This window comes from Bos javanicus, chromosome 23 (genome assembly GCF_032452875.1).
Source record: "Bos javanicus breed banteng chromosome 23, ARS-OSU_banteng_1.0, whole genome shotgun sequence".
In the NCBI taxonomy this organism is placed as follows: domain Eukaryota; kingdom Metazoa; phylum Chordata; class Mammalia; order Artiodactyla; family Bovidae; genus Bos; species Bos javanicus.
Genome location: NC_083890.1, coordinates 40,084,963 through 40,103,551, shown reverse-complemented (window position 1 = coordinate 40,103,551; position 18,589 = coordinate 40,084,963). Strand labels below are relative to the sequence as shown.

The window sequence follows — 18,589 nt, the reverse complement described above, 5'->3', positions numbered from 1 at the left end:
TAAACATCCTCAGACCCCATTCCTCCTTTTTCCTCCCCCTAAGTCAGATCTTAAGAATTAGATCCTGATTTGTTTGGACACAAACTTTGCTTTTCCACGGGAGTCCCCAAATATGGCATCAGTATCAGATGGGAAGCATTTAAAACATGGATTGTCAGGATCCCACCCAGACACATAGCATCTCTAGGGTTGAATCTAGGAAGGTGTATTTTTTAAAACTCTGGACATTTTTCTTACATGCTCAGTTACTCTTGTCCACTGGCCTGCTTCTGGGAACAACTCCCCTTTTTTTCCCCACATCTGCCTTCTTTCCCTTTGTTTCTTATCCCTGGTGTGGCAACTTCCAGTTAAAGATTCCTTGCATAAAACCAAGATCCAGTGTGGAGTTCTGTATCCATCTTTCATAGAGAAGATAACCTAGAGGGCAAGAGGATGTTCAAGAGTCTTATCTCCTCTTATTTATCTCTTTTCCCAGTTTTCTCATCCTTCAGTGTCCTGTCCATGTTCCAAGAAGGGAATCTTAGTCTAACCCACCGAATAGGACCGTCCAACAACATGCTTCCATCCATCTCAAATGCAAAACTTATAGGGGCAGAATAAAGGGGAAAAGTAGATGATTAAATAGTTAATCCCACTAGGGGATTGTAGGTAGAAAAAACATGGGAGACCCCTGTAACTAATAATTACTCAAGAGAGCAGTTTTGCTTAACCACAAAACCAAGCAGGCTTGCCTAACAACAAAACCATGCAACAGAAGCACAGGACTTGCCCCCAAACAATAAAACCCTGGTGACATGAGACCCACAACTCCCCAGTGAGCTCAGTAAGTTAATGACCCCTAGGATATACTGTCTAGGGATGTTGTGTGTTGTTGTTTAGTTGCTAAGTCGTGTCTGACTCTCTTGCAACCCCCTGGTCTTATAGGCTCACAGACTCCTCTGTCCATGGGATTTCCCAGGCAAGAATACTGGAGTGGGTTATCATTTCCTTCTGCAGGGAATCTTCCTGACACGGGGATCGAACCCGCGTCTCCTACATTGGCAGGCGGATTCTTTACCACTGAGCCACCAGGGAAGCCCAGGACATGCTGCCTGCACACATGAAAAGCAGTAATTTGTGGATCTAGCTTGCCCCTGAAGGGACAAGAAAACTCCCCTGCTCAACCTGGAGGAGGAACTGATGATGGAAGCATGATGTCTACTCAAAAAAAAGAAGGAAGTTCTTCTCCCCCTCCCCATATTTTTTATTGTAAAACTGTAGCCCGGTAAGTTCTTGGGACACAGCATTTCTCACCCACCCACCTGTCAGCCTCACAAACGTCCTATTCTAATAAATCACTTCTTATCTACCGCTTTGCTCTTGCTGAATTCTTCTCTGCGCTGAGACATAAAGGACTGTGGTACCAGAGCTCTTTGGAGCCTGGTTTCAAAACTATTTCCCAGAGACCTAGATGCTGCTTGGTTCTTAGGAAGAATCATCAGCAGATCTAAGCATCCCAGTTTTTCACAGCTTGGGGATACTTCCAGAAGAAAGGCTTATACGATTAAGATGTATTCCCAACACATGTAAATTACAAAGGAAGGTTCTTAAAAAATTGCTTGTATTGATTTGTTTAAATTATTGTTAAACATTGTTAATTTATTTGGAGAAACCAGTTCACCTTTCTAAAAAGTGAATATGGCTAGGTAGGACATGTCAGGTTGGCAATGTCATTGGCCTATTTTTTTCTACAGTGAGATTAGGAGTACTGAGCTAAGTTGGGGCTCTTATAGGATTACATCCTAGGGAGTGATAATAGATACACTAACTGAAAATCGTTCACGAGTAATGATGGGAAGCACTCACTCCCTGGGATGGTAGTTAATATTTGTAAAAGTCAGCTATGCTTGTTGACTTGATTCAACAAAAAGTCATGTACTGTTACTATGACAGCAGAATATCACTCCACATTAAATAACAGGACAAAGGTTCTGAAAAAGGAGGAGGGTGGGCAGACTGAGCAGAAGCAGAGAAGTGAATGTAGTCTAAGCAGATACCCATGATTCCTTTTTCTTGGGAAAGTAAGTTTACACTGAATATCTCATCCCAGGTTTAAATTATTGAGAAATGTATCCTTCCCTTTAACGTTGATTAAGCAGAGCCTTCCCTGGTGGTCCAGTGGCTCAGACTCCACGCTCCCAAGGCAGAGGGCTCAGATTCAAACACTGATCTGGGAACTAGATCCCACAGACCACAACTAAAGACCCCACACGTCACATCTAAGACCTGGCACAGCCAAATAAATTAATTAAAATAAATAAAAGAGATTAAGAAATGAAAGAAAAACACAACTATTGTATGATTTCAATTATCAGTGGAATCTAAAAAATAAATGAATTAACAAAATAGAAACAGAGTTATGTATAATAGAGAACAGTCAGTAGTCCCTGGAGGGGAGGGAGGAGAGGGGAATAGAAAAATAGGACAAGGAGATGAAGAGGGACAAACTTCCAGTTGCAAAATAAGTGAGTCCTTGGTATGAAATGTGCAGTATGTGGAATACGGTCATTCCCCAGAGGATGAGATGGCTAGATAGCATCACCAACTCAATGGAGATGAATTTGAGCAAACTCCTGGAGACAGTGGAGGACAGAGGAGCCTGGCATGCTACAGTCTACAGGGTTGTGAAGAGTCAGACACGACTTAGTGACTGAACAACAACATCTTTGTATGGTGACATATTGTAACCAGAGTTATGGTGGTGAACATTTTGAAATATCTAGAAAAAAATCACTGTGTTGTGTAACAGGAAATAACGTAGTATTGTAGGTCAATTATACTTCAAAAACAAATACATATACAAACTCAAAGGGATCAGATATGTGGTTACTAGAGGTGGGGATAGGAGTATGGAGAGAGGGGGAATTGGATGCAGGTGGTCAAGACACCTCAAACTTCCAGTTACAAGATACATAAGGCCTAGGGATATAATGTACAACATGATATATATAGATAACACTGCAGGCGGCGCTAGTGGTAAAGAACCACCCCCTGCCATTTCAGGTTAGACATAAGAGATGCTCTAGCATCCCTGGGTCGGGAAGATCCCCTGGAGGAGGGCACAGCAACCCACTCCAGTAATTCTTGCCTGGAAAGTCTCGCGGACAGAGGAGCCTGGTGGGCTGCAGTCCATGAGGTCGCACAGAGTTGGACACAACTGAAGTGACTTAGCACACACGTTATATAAGACTGTTGTTAAGAGGATAAATCCTAAGAGTTGTCATCACACACACACACTTTTTTCTGTTTCTTAACTTTTGTATCTATATGAGATGATGGATGTTCACTAAACTTTCTGTGATATCCTTCATGATTTTAGTCAAATCATGGTGTACACTTTAAATTTACACAGTGCCATGTATCACTCACATCTTGATAAAATTGGAAGAAAAAAAGTCAATTAAGCAGCAGTATCTGTTCAAAGCTGATTGATCAGGAAATATTATAACAGATACTGTCTACGGAGCACACTGCTAGATGCTGTAAATAAAGGAAGCTAGCTTTCCTGCACAGAGTATCCAATTCTTTCCTAAAAGGTCGACACAGACATGGAATTAGGAACGAAAGAAATCAGACCTCACAGGTTGAAACCAACCATCAAGTTTTTGCTTAAGCCAGTCGCACAAGTGGACTTTCTTCAACTTTGTAAGTGTCCGTTGTACTGGGGCTTTATTGTTTACAGAAATGAAGATCCGTGCTTCCTGAGGGGTGGAGAGTGGCCCTGGCTGGTGACAGCTGTTATCTCCAGTGGGAGTTGGGAGGAAGAGGGCCACTTGCTGCTCCTTGATGAGCTCTGGACCTGCTCTGGGGACTTGGCCTGGATGGACCTAATCTCCAGGGAGACTTCATCAGCAAGTCTTGCCAACAAGTGCACTCTTTCTCTCAATACTTGCGTTGTTTTATGTATTTACACTTTAGATATATAAACTTTGCTCTCTGTGATGGCTTGCCAGATTTTGAAGCATTTTTTCCACTCTGTTATTTATTCATATGTTTTTTTTTAATTGTGTTTCATTATAGGAAACTGAGATCCACACTGGTTAGGCTATATACTTGAGGTCACAACTTTGTGACTTAGTAACAGGATGGATGGAGAAGGCAATGGCACCCCACTCCAGCACTCTTGCCTGGAAAATCCCATGGACGGAGGAGCCTGGTGGGCCATAGTCCATGGGGTCGCTAAGAGTCGGACACGACTGAGCGACTTCCCTTTCCCTTTCCCTTTCATGCATTGGAGAAGGAAATGGCAACCCACTCTGGTGTTCTTGCCTGGAGAATCCCAGGGACGGGGGAGCCTGGTGGGCTGCCGTCTATGGGGTCGGGCAGAGTCGGACAGGACTGAAGCGACTTAGCAGCAGCAGTAGCAGCAGCAGCAACAGGATGGATATCTCCTGACTCAAATTCCAGTGAGTTTTACACTATTTGGGATATGTTCTTACTTTGTTTTCATTGAGTAATTTAAAAAATCTTACTATTCCTTTTTTATAAAATTTAATTGGGGAATACTTTACAGTATTGTGATGGTTTTTGCCATACACCAATATGATTTGAGAGAATAGCACTGAAATATATACATTGCTGTTTCTTCTTAACATTCGTCTCTTATTTCTCATCAGTGCAACAGAGGATTAACAGAACTGGTAAGTTTAACACTTGTGCAGTCCATAGGGTTGCAAAGAGTCAGACATGACTGGGCAACTGAAAGAACGAACAAATATTGTGATTATGGATTTATTTAGATTTACTCTTACCATCTTGTTTTGTTAATTATCTACCCTGTTTTTTTCTATGTTGCTTTTCCCTTCCTTTCTTGCCTATTAATGGATTAATGGCTTTGTTGTTTCTGCCTATCCTCCCATCTGTTGGTTGGAAAGCTGTAACATTTCCTTCCTTCCATTTTAACACAGATCATATGAAATCGATCAGTCTTTCCTTTTCCGGGACATATAAGCATTATAGAATGCTTTCACTCTAATCACTCCTCTCAAACGTTGACCATATCTTTATCCCACATCATTTTCACACTTCCACACAAGTTTTGTTCTGTTGATGCTTTGTTTTTCCTTTTGTTTTCTAGCCATACCACGCAGCTTGTGGGATCTTTGTTTCCTGACCAGGGATCACACCTGGGCCTCCTACAGGGGAAGCCGGAATCCTAACACTGGACGACCAGGGAAGTCCTGGCTGATGCTTCTTTAGATTTAACCATATATCAGCCAGTTTCTTTGCTCATCACTTTCTTAGCTTTTATTCCTTCCTTCCGGTTTAATTTTCTTCTTCTTGAAGTACTTCCTTTAATCGACTTTCAGTGGGATTGTCTATAGGTGGTAAATTCTGTGTCTCGGCCTAAAATGTTATTATTTGCCCTTGTTCTTGAATTATTAACAAACCAGAAACTGAAGCACAGATTGACTCTCTCTCAGAATTTTGAAGCTATTCCACTGCTCTCTTCATGAAAGAGCATGAGTCTTGGAGATCTAGTTAAGCATGGTTCAGATAGTTAAACACAGCACAGGGGCCCCGGAGCAAGGGTATGACCAGTGAGCAGTAGACCTGAAAATGTGTTTGGGGTCAGGTCAGACAAGATTAACCTAAATCCACAGAAAGATCTGGGCTTTTTTTGGGGGGGGCAGTTGTCCCCCACTGAGAATATAACTCACCTCTTGAAGTGAAGTATTAGTCATTCAGTCGTGTCTGATTTTTTGCAACCCCATGGACTGTAGCCCACCAGGCTCCTCTGCCCATGGAATTCTCCAGACAAGAATACTGGAGTGGTTAGCCATGCCCTCCTTCAGGGTATCTTCCCAACCCAGAGATCGAACCCAGGTCTCCTGCACTGCAAGCAGATTCTTTACCATCTGAGCCACCAGGGAAGTCCAGAGCTGGGCTTTGACATCAAACAGACATCAGGTCTGGAGCTGCCATTCACCTGCTGTCTGACCTTGAGTGATTTTAAACTAGAATAAGCTTGATTATGTCAAGTTTTGTAATTTGTTGGTTTTTTATTTCTTGATGAATGATCCAACCTATCCCTTTACAGAATCATCAGGATGTCCCAACCTTTAGTTAAGAGCTCTGTTTCATTTCCTTAGAGACTGGAGATCACCAATGATGGTGGTACAGACGGCAAAGTCTCTGACTAGGAGAAAGGAGGAATGCCACACCACCTGTAGGTTTCCATTTTCCGCTGGAAAGTCAGAAAACTGGGAGTCAAATATATCAGGGCAACCACTATACCAGGATTTGGGGACTGACAGCCTGATTATGACCATCTAGCTGGATCTGAAGCTCACACAGCTCCATCATTTTCTGGCCCTTATGATCTTGACAAATCCTTAACCTAAGATTATGTTTTTCATCTACAAAATAGGGAGTGATGACAGTATCTACCTCACAGGGTTGTTGACATGATTTCAGGAGACACTACATACATAGTTCTTTATGCTCAGTAATGATGCAATGGGGATGTTTGTTAATATTAAACAGAGGTATCATTTTGCCTACAAATCATGGTGCCCTCTGTTCTCCACTTCCTTCACAGAGTGGTGGGTGGTATCCTGAACACAGCTTGGCTTTCAGACCTCACCTAGGTATATAAGTAACCTTGAGAGCCGAGTTTCACTGAATGAGGAAAGAGTTGTTTTAATTCCAAGAGCCTTCCTTTACATATTCAAACCTAGGTGGTCTGAGCATTTTGTTATGAGTTAGAGTGTAGAGAGAATGGCTCTGTGGTATAAAGGCGGTTCCTGTGAGACCGGAAGGGAAGGAGAAAGGAGGAATTAAGAAAGGGGACGTGAGAAGAGACAGAGACAATTAAATGTTGAGAGCACTGTGGGGATGCCTCTTGGTCTGTGAGAAGAAACCCAGTCCGCCAAGCCTTCGGGATAAAACATTAGGAAAACCAGTAGACGTTAGGACAGCATGAGAGGGAGTTTGAGACTGGTGAGGCTGACGTCTGCTTCTCCCCGTTGGTGCCCTCCCAGCCTTGCCTTGGATGGAGGGAAGTGATGGGCTCCAGAAAGCACCCCGCTGGTCCTTCTTGCGGCACAGGTGGTTTCTGAAAGACACCACGAGTAATGCAGAAGCATTAAGTCGCTGTGAGCATCCAGGGCTCACCTGCCATGCATGGGCATGGCACAGGAGTGCCAGGGCAGGGGCTGTGTGGTGGACAGCCCAGCCCCTGGAGCAGGGAGAGCTGAGCCTCACATGTTCCAGGGCTAGGCCAGCGGGGGAAGCAGGCCAGTAGAGAACATTTGCCAGGCTTCCTGCAAACAACCATCCTGCACAAAGTCTCTTAGAGGACAGACCATCGCTGACAACAGCGGTGGATGAAGACAGAAATCTGTGCCCCAAAATTAAAATAAAAGCTACTCTTCAGCTGGGGTATGGTGGCCCAGATGGTAAAGAATCTTCCTGCAACACGGGAGACCTGGGTTTGATCCCTGGGTTGGGAAGATTCCCTGGAGGAGGGCATGGCATACCCACTCCAGTATTCTTGCCTGGAGAATTCCATGGGCAGAGAAGCCTGGCAGGTCACAGAATCAGACACTACTGAGCAGCACACGTGCGCGTGTATACACACACACACACACACACACACACACACACACCTGGGGCCAGCAGGAGGCAGCAGAGGGCAGCAGATTACAGGCGCCTCTCCTGGCACCTGGGCACGACTGAAGCGACTTAGCAGCAGCAGCAGACCCTTCTGGGGACTGGAAGGCAGGGTCTGGGGACAGAGAGAGGGAGAAACAGCCCTAAAGCAGTGTTTGACCCTACTCTAATTTTAAACTGGAGAGGGACATGGCAAACCACTTGTTTTCTTGCCTGAAAAAAAACCCCATGGACAGAGGAGCTGGTGGGCTACATACAGTTCATGGGGTCACAGAGTCAGACACAACTTAGCACACTATTTTAAACAGGAAGAAACCACGCAGCATTCCTTTTCTACATATCTGGACCACTTTTTGTTCACCTTCTTTTACTTTTCTAAACTGTTTTTTCTTTAAATGATTTTTAAAAGTCCCTTTATTTAAAAGTTGTTTCCCCCCCACCCCACCCCCACCCCCCCCCCCGTCATCCTCTTTTGGACTTAAAGTTTTATTTTATAAGCTTCAAGAGCCTTGAACCAACCCCTTTGCATATTTCCAAACATTTGGATATGTGTGACATTTTCATAGTAAAATAATCTTACCTTTCTCAGTATCTTCACTGAAAAAAAAAAAAAATCCTAGATTCATTCCTAGATTCTTTTGCTGGCAGTTTGATTTCTAAAGCTGCTGTTGCTGCTGCTGCTACTGCTAAGTCGCATCAGTCGTGTCCGACTCTGTGCAACCCCATAGACTGCAGCCCACCAGGCTCCTCTGTCCCTGGGATTCTCCAGGCAAGAACAACAAGGAAATGGCAACAAGTGGGTTGCCATTTCCTTCTCCAGTGCATGAAAGTGAAAAGTGAAAGTGAAGTCGCTCAGTCGTGTCCCACTCTTAGTGACCTCATGGACTGTAGCCTACCAGGCTCCTCGGTCCATGGGATTTCCCAGGCAGGAGTGCTGGAGTGGGGTGCCATTGCCTTCTCCGTTCTAAAGCTAATCACTAATATTGCTTGCTTTCATAAGTAATGTATTTGAATTTCCCAAGATTCATTTTCTATTTTGAGCAAAGCCATCAAATGTATTCATTGTTCCTCTAATGAAGCAAATCTGAAAAGAATCAAAGGTGAAAATATAACTATAAATTAATAGTTATATTAATTTATATATAAACTATATATTATTATAATTAATATAACTATAAATTAATATTAATTAAGCATAATTAATAGTTCCTGATCATTTGCCAGGAACTATCTACCAGAAACATTGGTGCAGTATGATTACTGGCTATAACAGATATATTCAGATAATTCTAGTATTTTCCCTTTTTATTCCATGTGACCTCACTGTTTATAAATGAGCTGGATTCCCACATTCATTTATAGGTTCTAGTTAGCTTCGCTTTGGCCCCATGGTCTCAGCCATATAACTCCAAACAAATTATGGCCATTTTAAAATATGCCTACAAATTCTTAGACGTTCTCTTTTCAAAAGGGAGTCTGGGAATTCTCTGGTAGTCCAGTGGTTAGGACTCCATGCTTTCACCGCAGTGGGACACGGGTTCTATCTCTGGTCGGGGAACTAAGATCCCATAAGCTACACGGTGCAGCCAAAAAAAAAAGATGAAAAGACATGAAACAGCCCACCTCCCTACCCTGGATTCCTGACTCATTTAAAACAAATAGAACATGGTATGATTGACAAAAGATGACGTCTGAGGCTCTGTGGCTTGTGTTGGTGGGGAAGCCACCATTGCACCATGTGTTCAGGACACTCAAACAGCCCAGAGAGGCCTGTGCGGTGAGGAAGACCAGCTCACAGGCTGCGTGACTGGATCACCAGAAAAGTGGGTCCTGCCAACTCCAGTTGAGCCTTCGGATAACTGCGGCTCTGGCTGACATGTTGACGGCAACCTCACAAGCAGGCAGAGGCAGAACCACTTACAAGTGCCACGCCTGAATTCTAGACCTGCAGAAATCGTGAGATAATAAATTTTTATTGTTTTAAGCTGCTGAGTTTAAGGGTAATTCATTTTGCACTAGACGTTAATGCACTGGCTTTCTCACAAATATACACCAATACATATAGAAGAACTGGAAAAAATATTGGTAATTTGGGATTCTCATACCGTTATTAAGATGGCCTTGGATACAAGTGCTACTGAGGTTAGATCTGAAATCATTCTCGGTGAACTGCTCTCTTCTTGGGTGTTGCTGTGGCTAAGTACTTTAACTCCAGTGTTTCTAAGTAGCTTGGATTACTTGTGGTTAACCATACACTTGGTAAAGATGATGCTGATTCAACAAGTGTAACTAATCAGTCACGTGAAGGTGGGGCTTTTGGCTCAGATTCATTCTCCAAGGACCTTCAGTCAAAGAAAATTACATCTACTCTGCTGAGACAGTTCCCCAAACACATGCTAGATTAAGACAAGACAAACAATAACAAACCTAAGAACATCTCTATATGATTTGCTTCAGGTATGCAAAGTTGTTATAAACACCAACGTTCTCTGGGTTTAAAATGTAAACAGTTACAAGTGTTTTAGGTATCATGCAAGGGTCAAGTTGGTCTGTGCGACTCTAATTCTAAACCAAACTGGACTCCCCCCCCAACCGCCCTTAAAGTTGATCTTCTTCCCCAGACTCCAGTTCTAACTTACCTTTTGTTGTGTGTGAAACATTTATTGTTCTATTAATCAGCATCTCAATGTCTTCTTCACAAATAGGGTTCCACGATTTGAGAGTTCCTTTCTCGGAAAGGCCACCTGGCGATGAGATACCCACAGTAATAAGCTCCAAGATGGTGGCTGTGACCAGCTGGGCTCAGATTCGAGACTGAGCCATCCCAAGCATCTTCTTGAGCTCCAGTCTTAGAACTGAACACAATGATCCAGGCACCCCTCACAAAAGGGAGAATAACTTGTCTTTCCAAAAAATACACAGAGGTGAGTGTGTGCCTGAGAACATCAGGAAGATGAAGACTAAGTTTTATTTCAACCTAAATTAACTCAGTGTCTGCAAAAAAAAAAAAAAAAGACTATTACGTGGCACTCAAGCCTACAATTAATTATATTTCCCCTCAGCTCAGGGGATTAGAAACAAAGGATGAGCAGGTTGATTAGAAGATTTTAGGATTTTTCCACTCCTGTTAGCTCCAGTTCATACTGTATTAAAGGGCAGAAGTTGCCTCCTGGCATTTTCATGGTATCTTCCACATTCCAGGTTCCCCCGCCAGCAGGATGCTGTCCACCCCCAGCTGTCTGGGCATGAGAATAGACTGCCTTTCCTCCAGGTTAGGAGAAACCCTGAGACAAACTGCTATACATTACAGACTGACTTCCTGTTTGCTTTTTAATTCAGGAAGTAGGCTCAGTATTACAGAAAGACATTTGTGCTAGGGCAGTAAGTTCAAGGCTTAATACAGAAATCTCTGTGTGGCTGTGTACTGGTAGCATCCTTTTCTACTTTTATCTCTTGGTCTAGAAAAAAAAGCAAGAACTTTTACTCCATTACGTCTTCTTTTAAGACTTTTCAAATGTACGTGACCAGGAAGCTTTACTTTTAAAAAATAAAGAGTAACCATGCAATTAGTCACCTTCCCCCTCCGCCACACACAGTTCTAAAGCTGAATATTATCATTTTCAAAATAAGTATTGGCTAGAAAAGGTAATTTTTAGAAGACCGTATCTAGCCCTTAGCTACCCTAAAGGTACTTTTTTCTTTATGAACAGGTTTTCTTCCCACAAGTTGGTGCCTTAGAAACACAAAGCTAAATTTTTGCTATGATATGTGTGTCCAAACAATGATAAACATATGCAATGACAGCAGTGTACTTTGGAAATGAACTGGTAAACACAGGCCTACATTTAACTATCCAGTACATCTTAAAACCAGTGTGCCATCCCATAGCCAATGAGAAATGACAATGCCCATGACCAAATACCACTTATCTCATACTAGTAAAGGCAGTTGTGACAATTTGCTTCTTTTGTCTTAAACTGTATTTGTGGTTGTCATGATTTAAACATTAAACAGCTGCTTCCCTCCCCCAACTCCCATTCTATAAAATGAAAATAATTTGAATTTTCTTCCCCATCTACTTTCTTCTGGAAATCTACAAAAGTCATGCTCTGTCCAGAACAGGCTAGAACTAGTTCCTGATCACATCAGAAAGGCTCTTGTGAATGGAAGTTTTTCTGAAAGGATTCTGGAAAACCATTTTTAGATAACTGCTTTCCAGGGTGGCAGGCCCTGCTCCTTTCTCTAAAGAAGTGCTGGAGTGTCGGGACCTCGTGTAACCCACCTCGGCCTGTCTGCCGCAGTGGCTCCTTACTAATGTTGGTCAGTTCCGACCTGGGACTCTCGCCACAGCCCTCCTGCTCTCTCCTCCCTTCGGAGGCTTGTCCCTCAATGCCACATCATCAGACAGAGCACCAGGAGATGCTGCTGGAAGCGTGGGTTGATTTCTGGCTTTGCCACTTGCCCCTGTCACCAATCGTTGTACTTCTGTTTTCCTTTCGTCCAACACTTAATAACAGCAGAACCCATGGCATCCGCTGCTGTGAGGATTAAGCAAGATAAACATCAAAAGGTGGGAATAGTGCCTAGTACATAGTAAACCCTCAATGAATGTTTGCTGTTACTATTATTTAAGCCACAGGGACTTGCATACAAACAAATTTGGAAAATTGATCTGAAACTAGTGGCAGTGTTATTAAAGACAAACAATGGATGTTTTAAAATCGGAATTAGACAGTCTGTATTCTAAAACACACACACGCACACACAATCTGTACCAATTAAATACAATAAAGTTGAAAGGGGATATAAATTACAGTCTTTCTCTTTTTAAACAGTCAATAGGAAAATACTACAGTCAGCTCACTATACACAAAAATCATGAACAGCAGCTTCGCATTAAAATCTCCAATATCTTACTCATTCACGGATGCTACGAACTTCAAGGGAAAAGGTACAGCAGGCTGTACGCCCTCGCTCGCTCCCACGACACATTTATTGCTGTACATCTGGACCAACTGTACAAGCATCTACACAATAGGTACAGAGAGTACTTTTGTAAAAACTTCCACACACATAATTCTTCAGAGTCTCCACCGGTAAAAGAATTTTACTGATGAAGACACACAGCAGGGCCATCTGTCTTCAACCATCTCCTGCGAACACTGTGAAGCGGGCACCTGTGGACTTCACAGCTCCTGTCATCCCTTTAGCGTCTTCCAGAAATGAAATAAAACTACGGCAGAACCACACCACAACAAAAACCTACCAACCCCAAACAAAACCACAAAGAGACGAAAATCCCCCCAACCCCACTCTTGGTTTGTCCCTGTGTTTTCTGTAATACTGCTGTCTGCATCCCACCTGCCTGGCTGGGCTGGGCTGAGGAACAGGGAAGACTGGGATCAGAGCCCCAGTCACTGTCAACGGTTCCCGGACCACATCAAGTCAGCAGGCAGCGGACCAGGTGGAAGACCAAAGAACGGAGCCGTGAGATTTTTCAGTGTGCTTAGGAAACACGACAGAGAACGGCAGCACGTGGCCTGGGAGCCACAGGGCATATGGCACCGAACTTGCAGTCAAACACGTATGTACACATAAAACAAGAGTGGACAGCAAAAACATTCAGTCTTAGCTAAGTTCTTTGGTTATAAAGAACGGCATTCTGTAACCCCTGCTGCAGAGAGGGATTTGCAACCTCATTCTCAGGCAAGACCATCTCTTTCATCTGCTTGTGTTCTGAGAGATCGCCCGAGCTGCTTTGTAAGAAAGTCCAGTACCTTACGATTTTCTACAAACTACTTTTATCCATTTCAGTGTGTAGTCCTGTCTCTCCAGACATACTATAGATATACATTTCATATACATAATATATATTATTTATAAAAAAAAAATTAGAGCATTGACTCCAGATCCTACAGTAAGAACTGATTAAAATTGTACAAGAATAAAGTCTGGTTGACTCTGTGGAGGTTTCTACACCGTGGGGGTGTGTAGTGAGTGCAAACAAAAATACTGTCACTTTGTGAAGCCAGGATTTTCGGTTCTCTGGAAGGAAGCAGAGGCTGCCGAGTCGCCCGAGTGACCAAGTGCCGCTTCTCCGGGCTCGGGAGGGGAGAGGGGAGGAGGTGGCCCCGGAAGCCGCGGCTTCTCTGTGCTGGTGTGAGGTCCGGCTGAGCTGCAGCGTGTTTGATAGATGGGCTGGTGCTCTGGGAGGCGACCGGAGCAGAGATGCTGTGGCCTTCGGAGGAAGTGCTCACTGCCTCTCACCGAGCAGTGCCGCTCCCCTGGAACGCAAAGGCGGGTGAGTGCAAGCTCCCGTCCCCACCTGCCCTCCCCACCCACGGGGACCACCCCCCATGAGGGGCTCTTCCTAGAGGAAACCACAGGATCCAGTTTACTGTGGAATCCAGTTCTGGAGCTTACACTGTACCAGAAGACTCAAGCTCCAAGGTGAAACTTCTAGGAAAAGTAATGACCGCAAGACCCAAAGTGAGAGTGAAAAACACGTCACTCCTGGGTCCACACTTGAAGTCAGACCAGGGTGAGCACAAAAGTCAACCTGAGGACTTCAAGAGTCCTCAGGTTTTAACACAGTTAAAACTGTGTTTTAATGAGAAACAACTGATTAAAACCAAAATAATGAAAATACTAAAGCAATTAAAAAAAAAAAGATAAAACTCACCATAGTTCCAACAGTACCCTGATGCAATAACTATTTTTGTAAATTTCACTTTTAAACCAAGACCTTTGACAGGGGACCTTTGACAGGGACACGCTATTCTGGAGCAGAATTCAGGCACTGCTCCCATTACTGGCTTCTAAATAATCGAGGCAACAAAACAAGAAATAGGGGGTGAGAGGGGTGCAGTCCCCTTCCGTCTTCTCTGGGCCATGCCTCAAACAGTGCGGCCCTCAGACAGCCTACTCCATTTTCCTCCAGCAGAGGGTTTGTGAAAAGCTTATCCCTCCCCCAACCTGGTACTGAAGCACAATCTGAGGTGTGCAGGGCAGCCACAAATGGGAATCTATATTTGTTTTTTTTGCTGCTGTTATAATTTTATTCACGCGTTTATTTTTGGCTGTGCTGGGTCTCCGTTGCTGTGTGGGCTTTTCCCGAGTTGCCGCAGGTGAGAGTCACCCTCCAGTCGTGGTGTCTGGGCTTCCCGTGGTGGTGGCTTCTCTCCTTGCAGAGAACAGGCTCTAGCACACTCGGGCTGCAGCGCTCTTGGCTCCTGGGCTCTAGAGCACAGGCTCAATAGTTGCGACACATGAGCTTAGCTGCCCCGCGGCATGTGGCATCTTTCAGGGCCAGGAATTAAACCCGTGACCCCTGCACTGGCAGGTGGACTCTCTACCACTAAGTCACCAGGGAATACTTAGTCGCACAGTCGTGTCCAACTCTCTGTAATCCCGTGGACGGTAGCCTGCCCGGCTCCTCTGTCCATGGCAGGGATACTAGAGTGCGTTGCCATTCTCTTCTCCGGAGGATCTTCCCGACCCAGGGATTGAACCTGGGTCTCCTGCATTGCAGGCAGATTCTTTACCAACGGAGCCACCAGGGAAGACCCTGGGAATCTGTATTTTTAAGAAGTATCTTTTCCCTACAACCCCCAGTGGGTCTATTGTGCATTTAGGTTTGAGAAGCACTGTTCCAGACTGAAGAATCAACCCCCGGACCACATTCTTCCTGGACTTCTTGGAAAAAGGACTGAAAAGCTGATGTACCAGCAAAGCAGATTCTGCTTTCAGTGTAAAAGGAAGCTGAAGACTTTGAAACAAATGAATGTTTACCTTGTTAGAAAAGTAATGAGTGACTTTATGCTTATGTTGGGCAAAGAAGTCTTTTTTGAGTTGTAAAAGAGAGCACTCTTGGGTATTTGCAGTTTATTTATGAATACGCTATATATTTGACCACATACTGAAATTTTAAGGGCTAACTCGGAAAACTTGGTGGGGGGGCAGGGAATAGCACCAAACTGGGTTGTTTTGCTTCCTCCACAAAACAGAGAGACTGAAGGGCATCCCGATCATCTTTGCCTTCACCAGCGCCATTGTAGTTCTGTCAGCTCTTTGCTTTGCTAAGCCTGGTGCTCCCATACCCTTTACACAGCTGCGGCTGGGGTCTGGGACCAAAACAATAGTCCTCAGAAGCACATCACCTCTTATTTGCGTAATTCACTGGTTTCCTTGGGAATATTAGCAAGACCCCATTTTTTTTGTTCCACTATTAAAACCAGCCTGGGTAACTTCCAAAGCCCAAACTTTAATTTCTCAGGGAACCCATCTCTGTTTTTCCAACGCATTTCTTATCCAATGGGCACCAAATGTCTATATTCTATCAAATCTGTGAGGCATACCTTCCCCCTGCCTGCGCTTTATAACTCTGAAATTGCTGATATGATTTTAATTGGAAGTATTTTTTTTTCTTAATGATACATAAAATAATGGTGTATCTTGGGACTTCCCTGGCAGTCCAGTGGTTTAAGACTCTGTACTTCCAGTGCAGGGGGCGTGGGTTCGATCCCTGGTTGGGAAACTAAGATACCACATGTCTCACGGTTTAGCAAAAAAAAAAAAAAAAGTGTACCTAATAAAAGAAATCACTGATTTGATGAAATCTACCATATTTCATATCAGAATCCTTTGAGATAGCCAGGAATTAAACATCTCAGGGAATGAATATGAGATCAATCCTTATCCATGTGAATGCTTAATTCAACAGGAACCTATATGCCAGGTAAAAAAGCCATGGGTCCTATGTAAGTCATAGTTCTTCTCTGAAACTAAGAAAGTAGACTTACAGACTTGTTCCCCCATAGCCAGCTAGCTGGGCAGCATGTAAGCATGGTCCAAGAGGGCTCATCTACCCTGTCAGAAACACCTGGATGAATCTCTCCTACTAAGTCACTGTGAGGAAGGGCCTCTGCGGGTTGGGGCATAGTTAGCGGTCATCACTGATACCACCAAACCCAAAGGACCACCCCTGGAATTTATCACCTGGTCATTCTCTGCCGAGGAACACAGCTGGCCAGGGTCCTGTGGCCCATGTGAGAAACTCCTACTGTCCGCTGTATTTGGTAGGTTCCTCCTACTCGAAAGTTCTCCAGCAGAAGAATCCATCAAACCATCAAAATCTTTCCCATCTGACACACCCATAAACTCTGTGAAAGAGTGATCCTCGAGGATGTTTGTGGTGTGTTCCACGGTCACCTCCCTGGGGCAGAATTCCCTGGCCGGCTGGCCGTTTTTGCTGGAGCAGGCATCCTGCTCTGAACACGAGCTGGTCCTACAGAGGGTTCTGGAGTTTTTCTCTGGGATACTGGGGGACAATGGGCTCCCTTTGGCTAAGGCACTGTTTTCCTTGAGTGGCACCACGGTCATCTTATCCTTTCCCAAGCCTCTTTCTAGTTCTGTCAACTCTTTGTTTGAAGATGGTCTGAAATCCTGCCCAAGGGACGGTCCGGGATGCTCGCTGGAATCTGTGTCCTTCGTTGGAAGGGCCAACTGATCTGAGCTGTCACTGGAAGGGACCACCATGTCGGACAGGGTGGCGTTGGAGGCACTGTGGGAAAAGTAGCCGCTGGTGATGCTGCTGGTGGTGGGGCTGCGGGACACCTCCTTCTCTAGGACCTTTGAGTTCGTCAGATCGCCTTTAGAAGAAAACCACTCTCTGTTCTCCAAGCTGGCATTGTAAACGCTGAAGTCAGCGAACTCCACAGGTACATAAGGCTGTGAACTTATCAGCTTCCGGCTGAGACCTTCTAGATCATTTTCCTCCTCCTCAGAGTCCTATAAAAACAAACCAAAAGTCAGCCATGAGCTCCTTATAGCGACTGGATGGTTGAGACAAGTTTTAAATACTTTAGTGTTAAAGACACTTGCCTTCACAGGTTTAGGATTTTTTTCTTTTTCCTTCCTGAGTTTGGTTAAATCCCATCACCTATTTGTGGACACAGGTACCTTATCCTCAGAGATCTATGAGCATGAAACTCTTACCATTCAGGATGAAGGAGATTTATTTCTTTGGTGCTCACTCAATGCTGATAATTAGAAACCTTTCCTGCTTTAAGGGCAAGGATGGAAGGAAGTGCAGTGGACTTCTGATTAGTTTCTCATGATTAGTTTCCAGTTGGAGGTTTTCCCTTTTCTAATTAAATGAGCAGAGGGACTGCCAGAGGCAGGGAAGAGCTGCTGTTTTATTCTTACAATCCTCACCTTGGGGAGCAAAATACAGAAAAATAAGATGATTTGCAAACGGTTTCTAGGCTATATTATGAGAAGGAAAAGCAGGAAATAAAGACCCCCACGATAGCAAAAGGGCAAAGAACACAATTTCAACAGCCATTCTCAGTATACCACCAAACACTGTAAGTCTGTAAAATACTAAATCTGACAATGACTGTTTTCCAGGGTTTTTGAGAAGCAGGGATAGAGCCTTTGACTACAAGATGAGGAAGACGGTAAGAATTATATGAAAATCTCCTTTGTCAAACAGCTTTAGGATTCTGTTCATAAAGGTTGGTAAATACGCAAGAGTAGGTATTATCAACTTCCAGTCTCTCTTCCCAAGTGAACGATTCTTTTATATTAGGTGGAAAACAATGTAGAACACTTTTCAAATAAAAAATAATATTCCTATCTCGTTGTTGTTCAGTCGCTAAGTCGTGTCCAACTCTTTGCGACCCCATGGACTGCATGCAGCATGTCAGGCTTCCCTCTCCTCTACTATCTCCCGGAGTTTGCTCAAGTTCACATCCATTGAGTCAGTGATGCCATCTAACCATCTCCTCCTCTGTCGCCATCTTCTCCTTTTGTCTATTACTATTTAGTCATTTCTAACTAACCTTATAAACATCTGATGACACAGCAAGTACTCCTTTTCTCTTCTAAAATGTGACTTTCGTTCAACAAATATTCATTAAGCATCCTCTCTGTG

At 43.9% G+C, this 18,589-nt stretch overlaps 1 protein-coding gene across 9 annotated transcripts in view; it reads right to left on the bottom strand.

Annotated features, from left to right (window-relative positions):
* Nucleotides 1-12,366: 12,366 nt before the first annotated feature.
* KIF13A (kinesin family member 13A) overlaps nucleotides 12,367-18,589 on the bottom strand; it is a 202,737-nt gene continuing 196,514 nt past the window's right edge. For 8 of the 9 annotated variants that reach the window (XM_061398770.1, XM_061398771.1, XM_061398772.1 and 5 more), the window contains 2 exons: nucleotides 16,651-17,442; nucleotides 12,367-13,937 (listed from right to left, as the gene is read on the bottom strand). In XM_061398770.1, the coding sequence (XP_061254754.1) occupies nucleotides 13,917-13,937; nucleotides 16,651-17,442 (813 nt within the window). In that variant the 3' untranslated portion in view covers nucleotides 12,367-13,916. Of the gene's footprint in view, nucleotides 13,938-16,650; nucleotides 17,443-18,589 lie in introns of those variants that run through there. The other variant, XM_061398778.1, reaches the window with a different exon arrangement.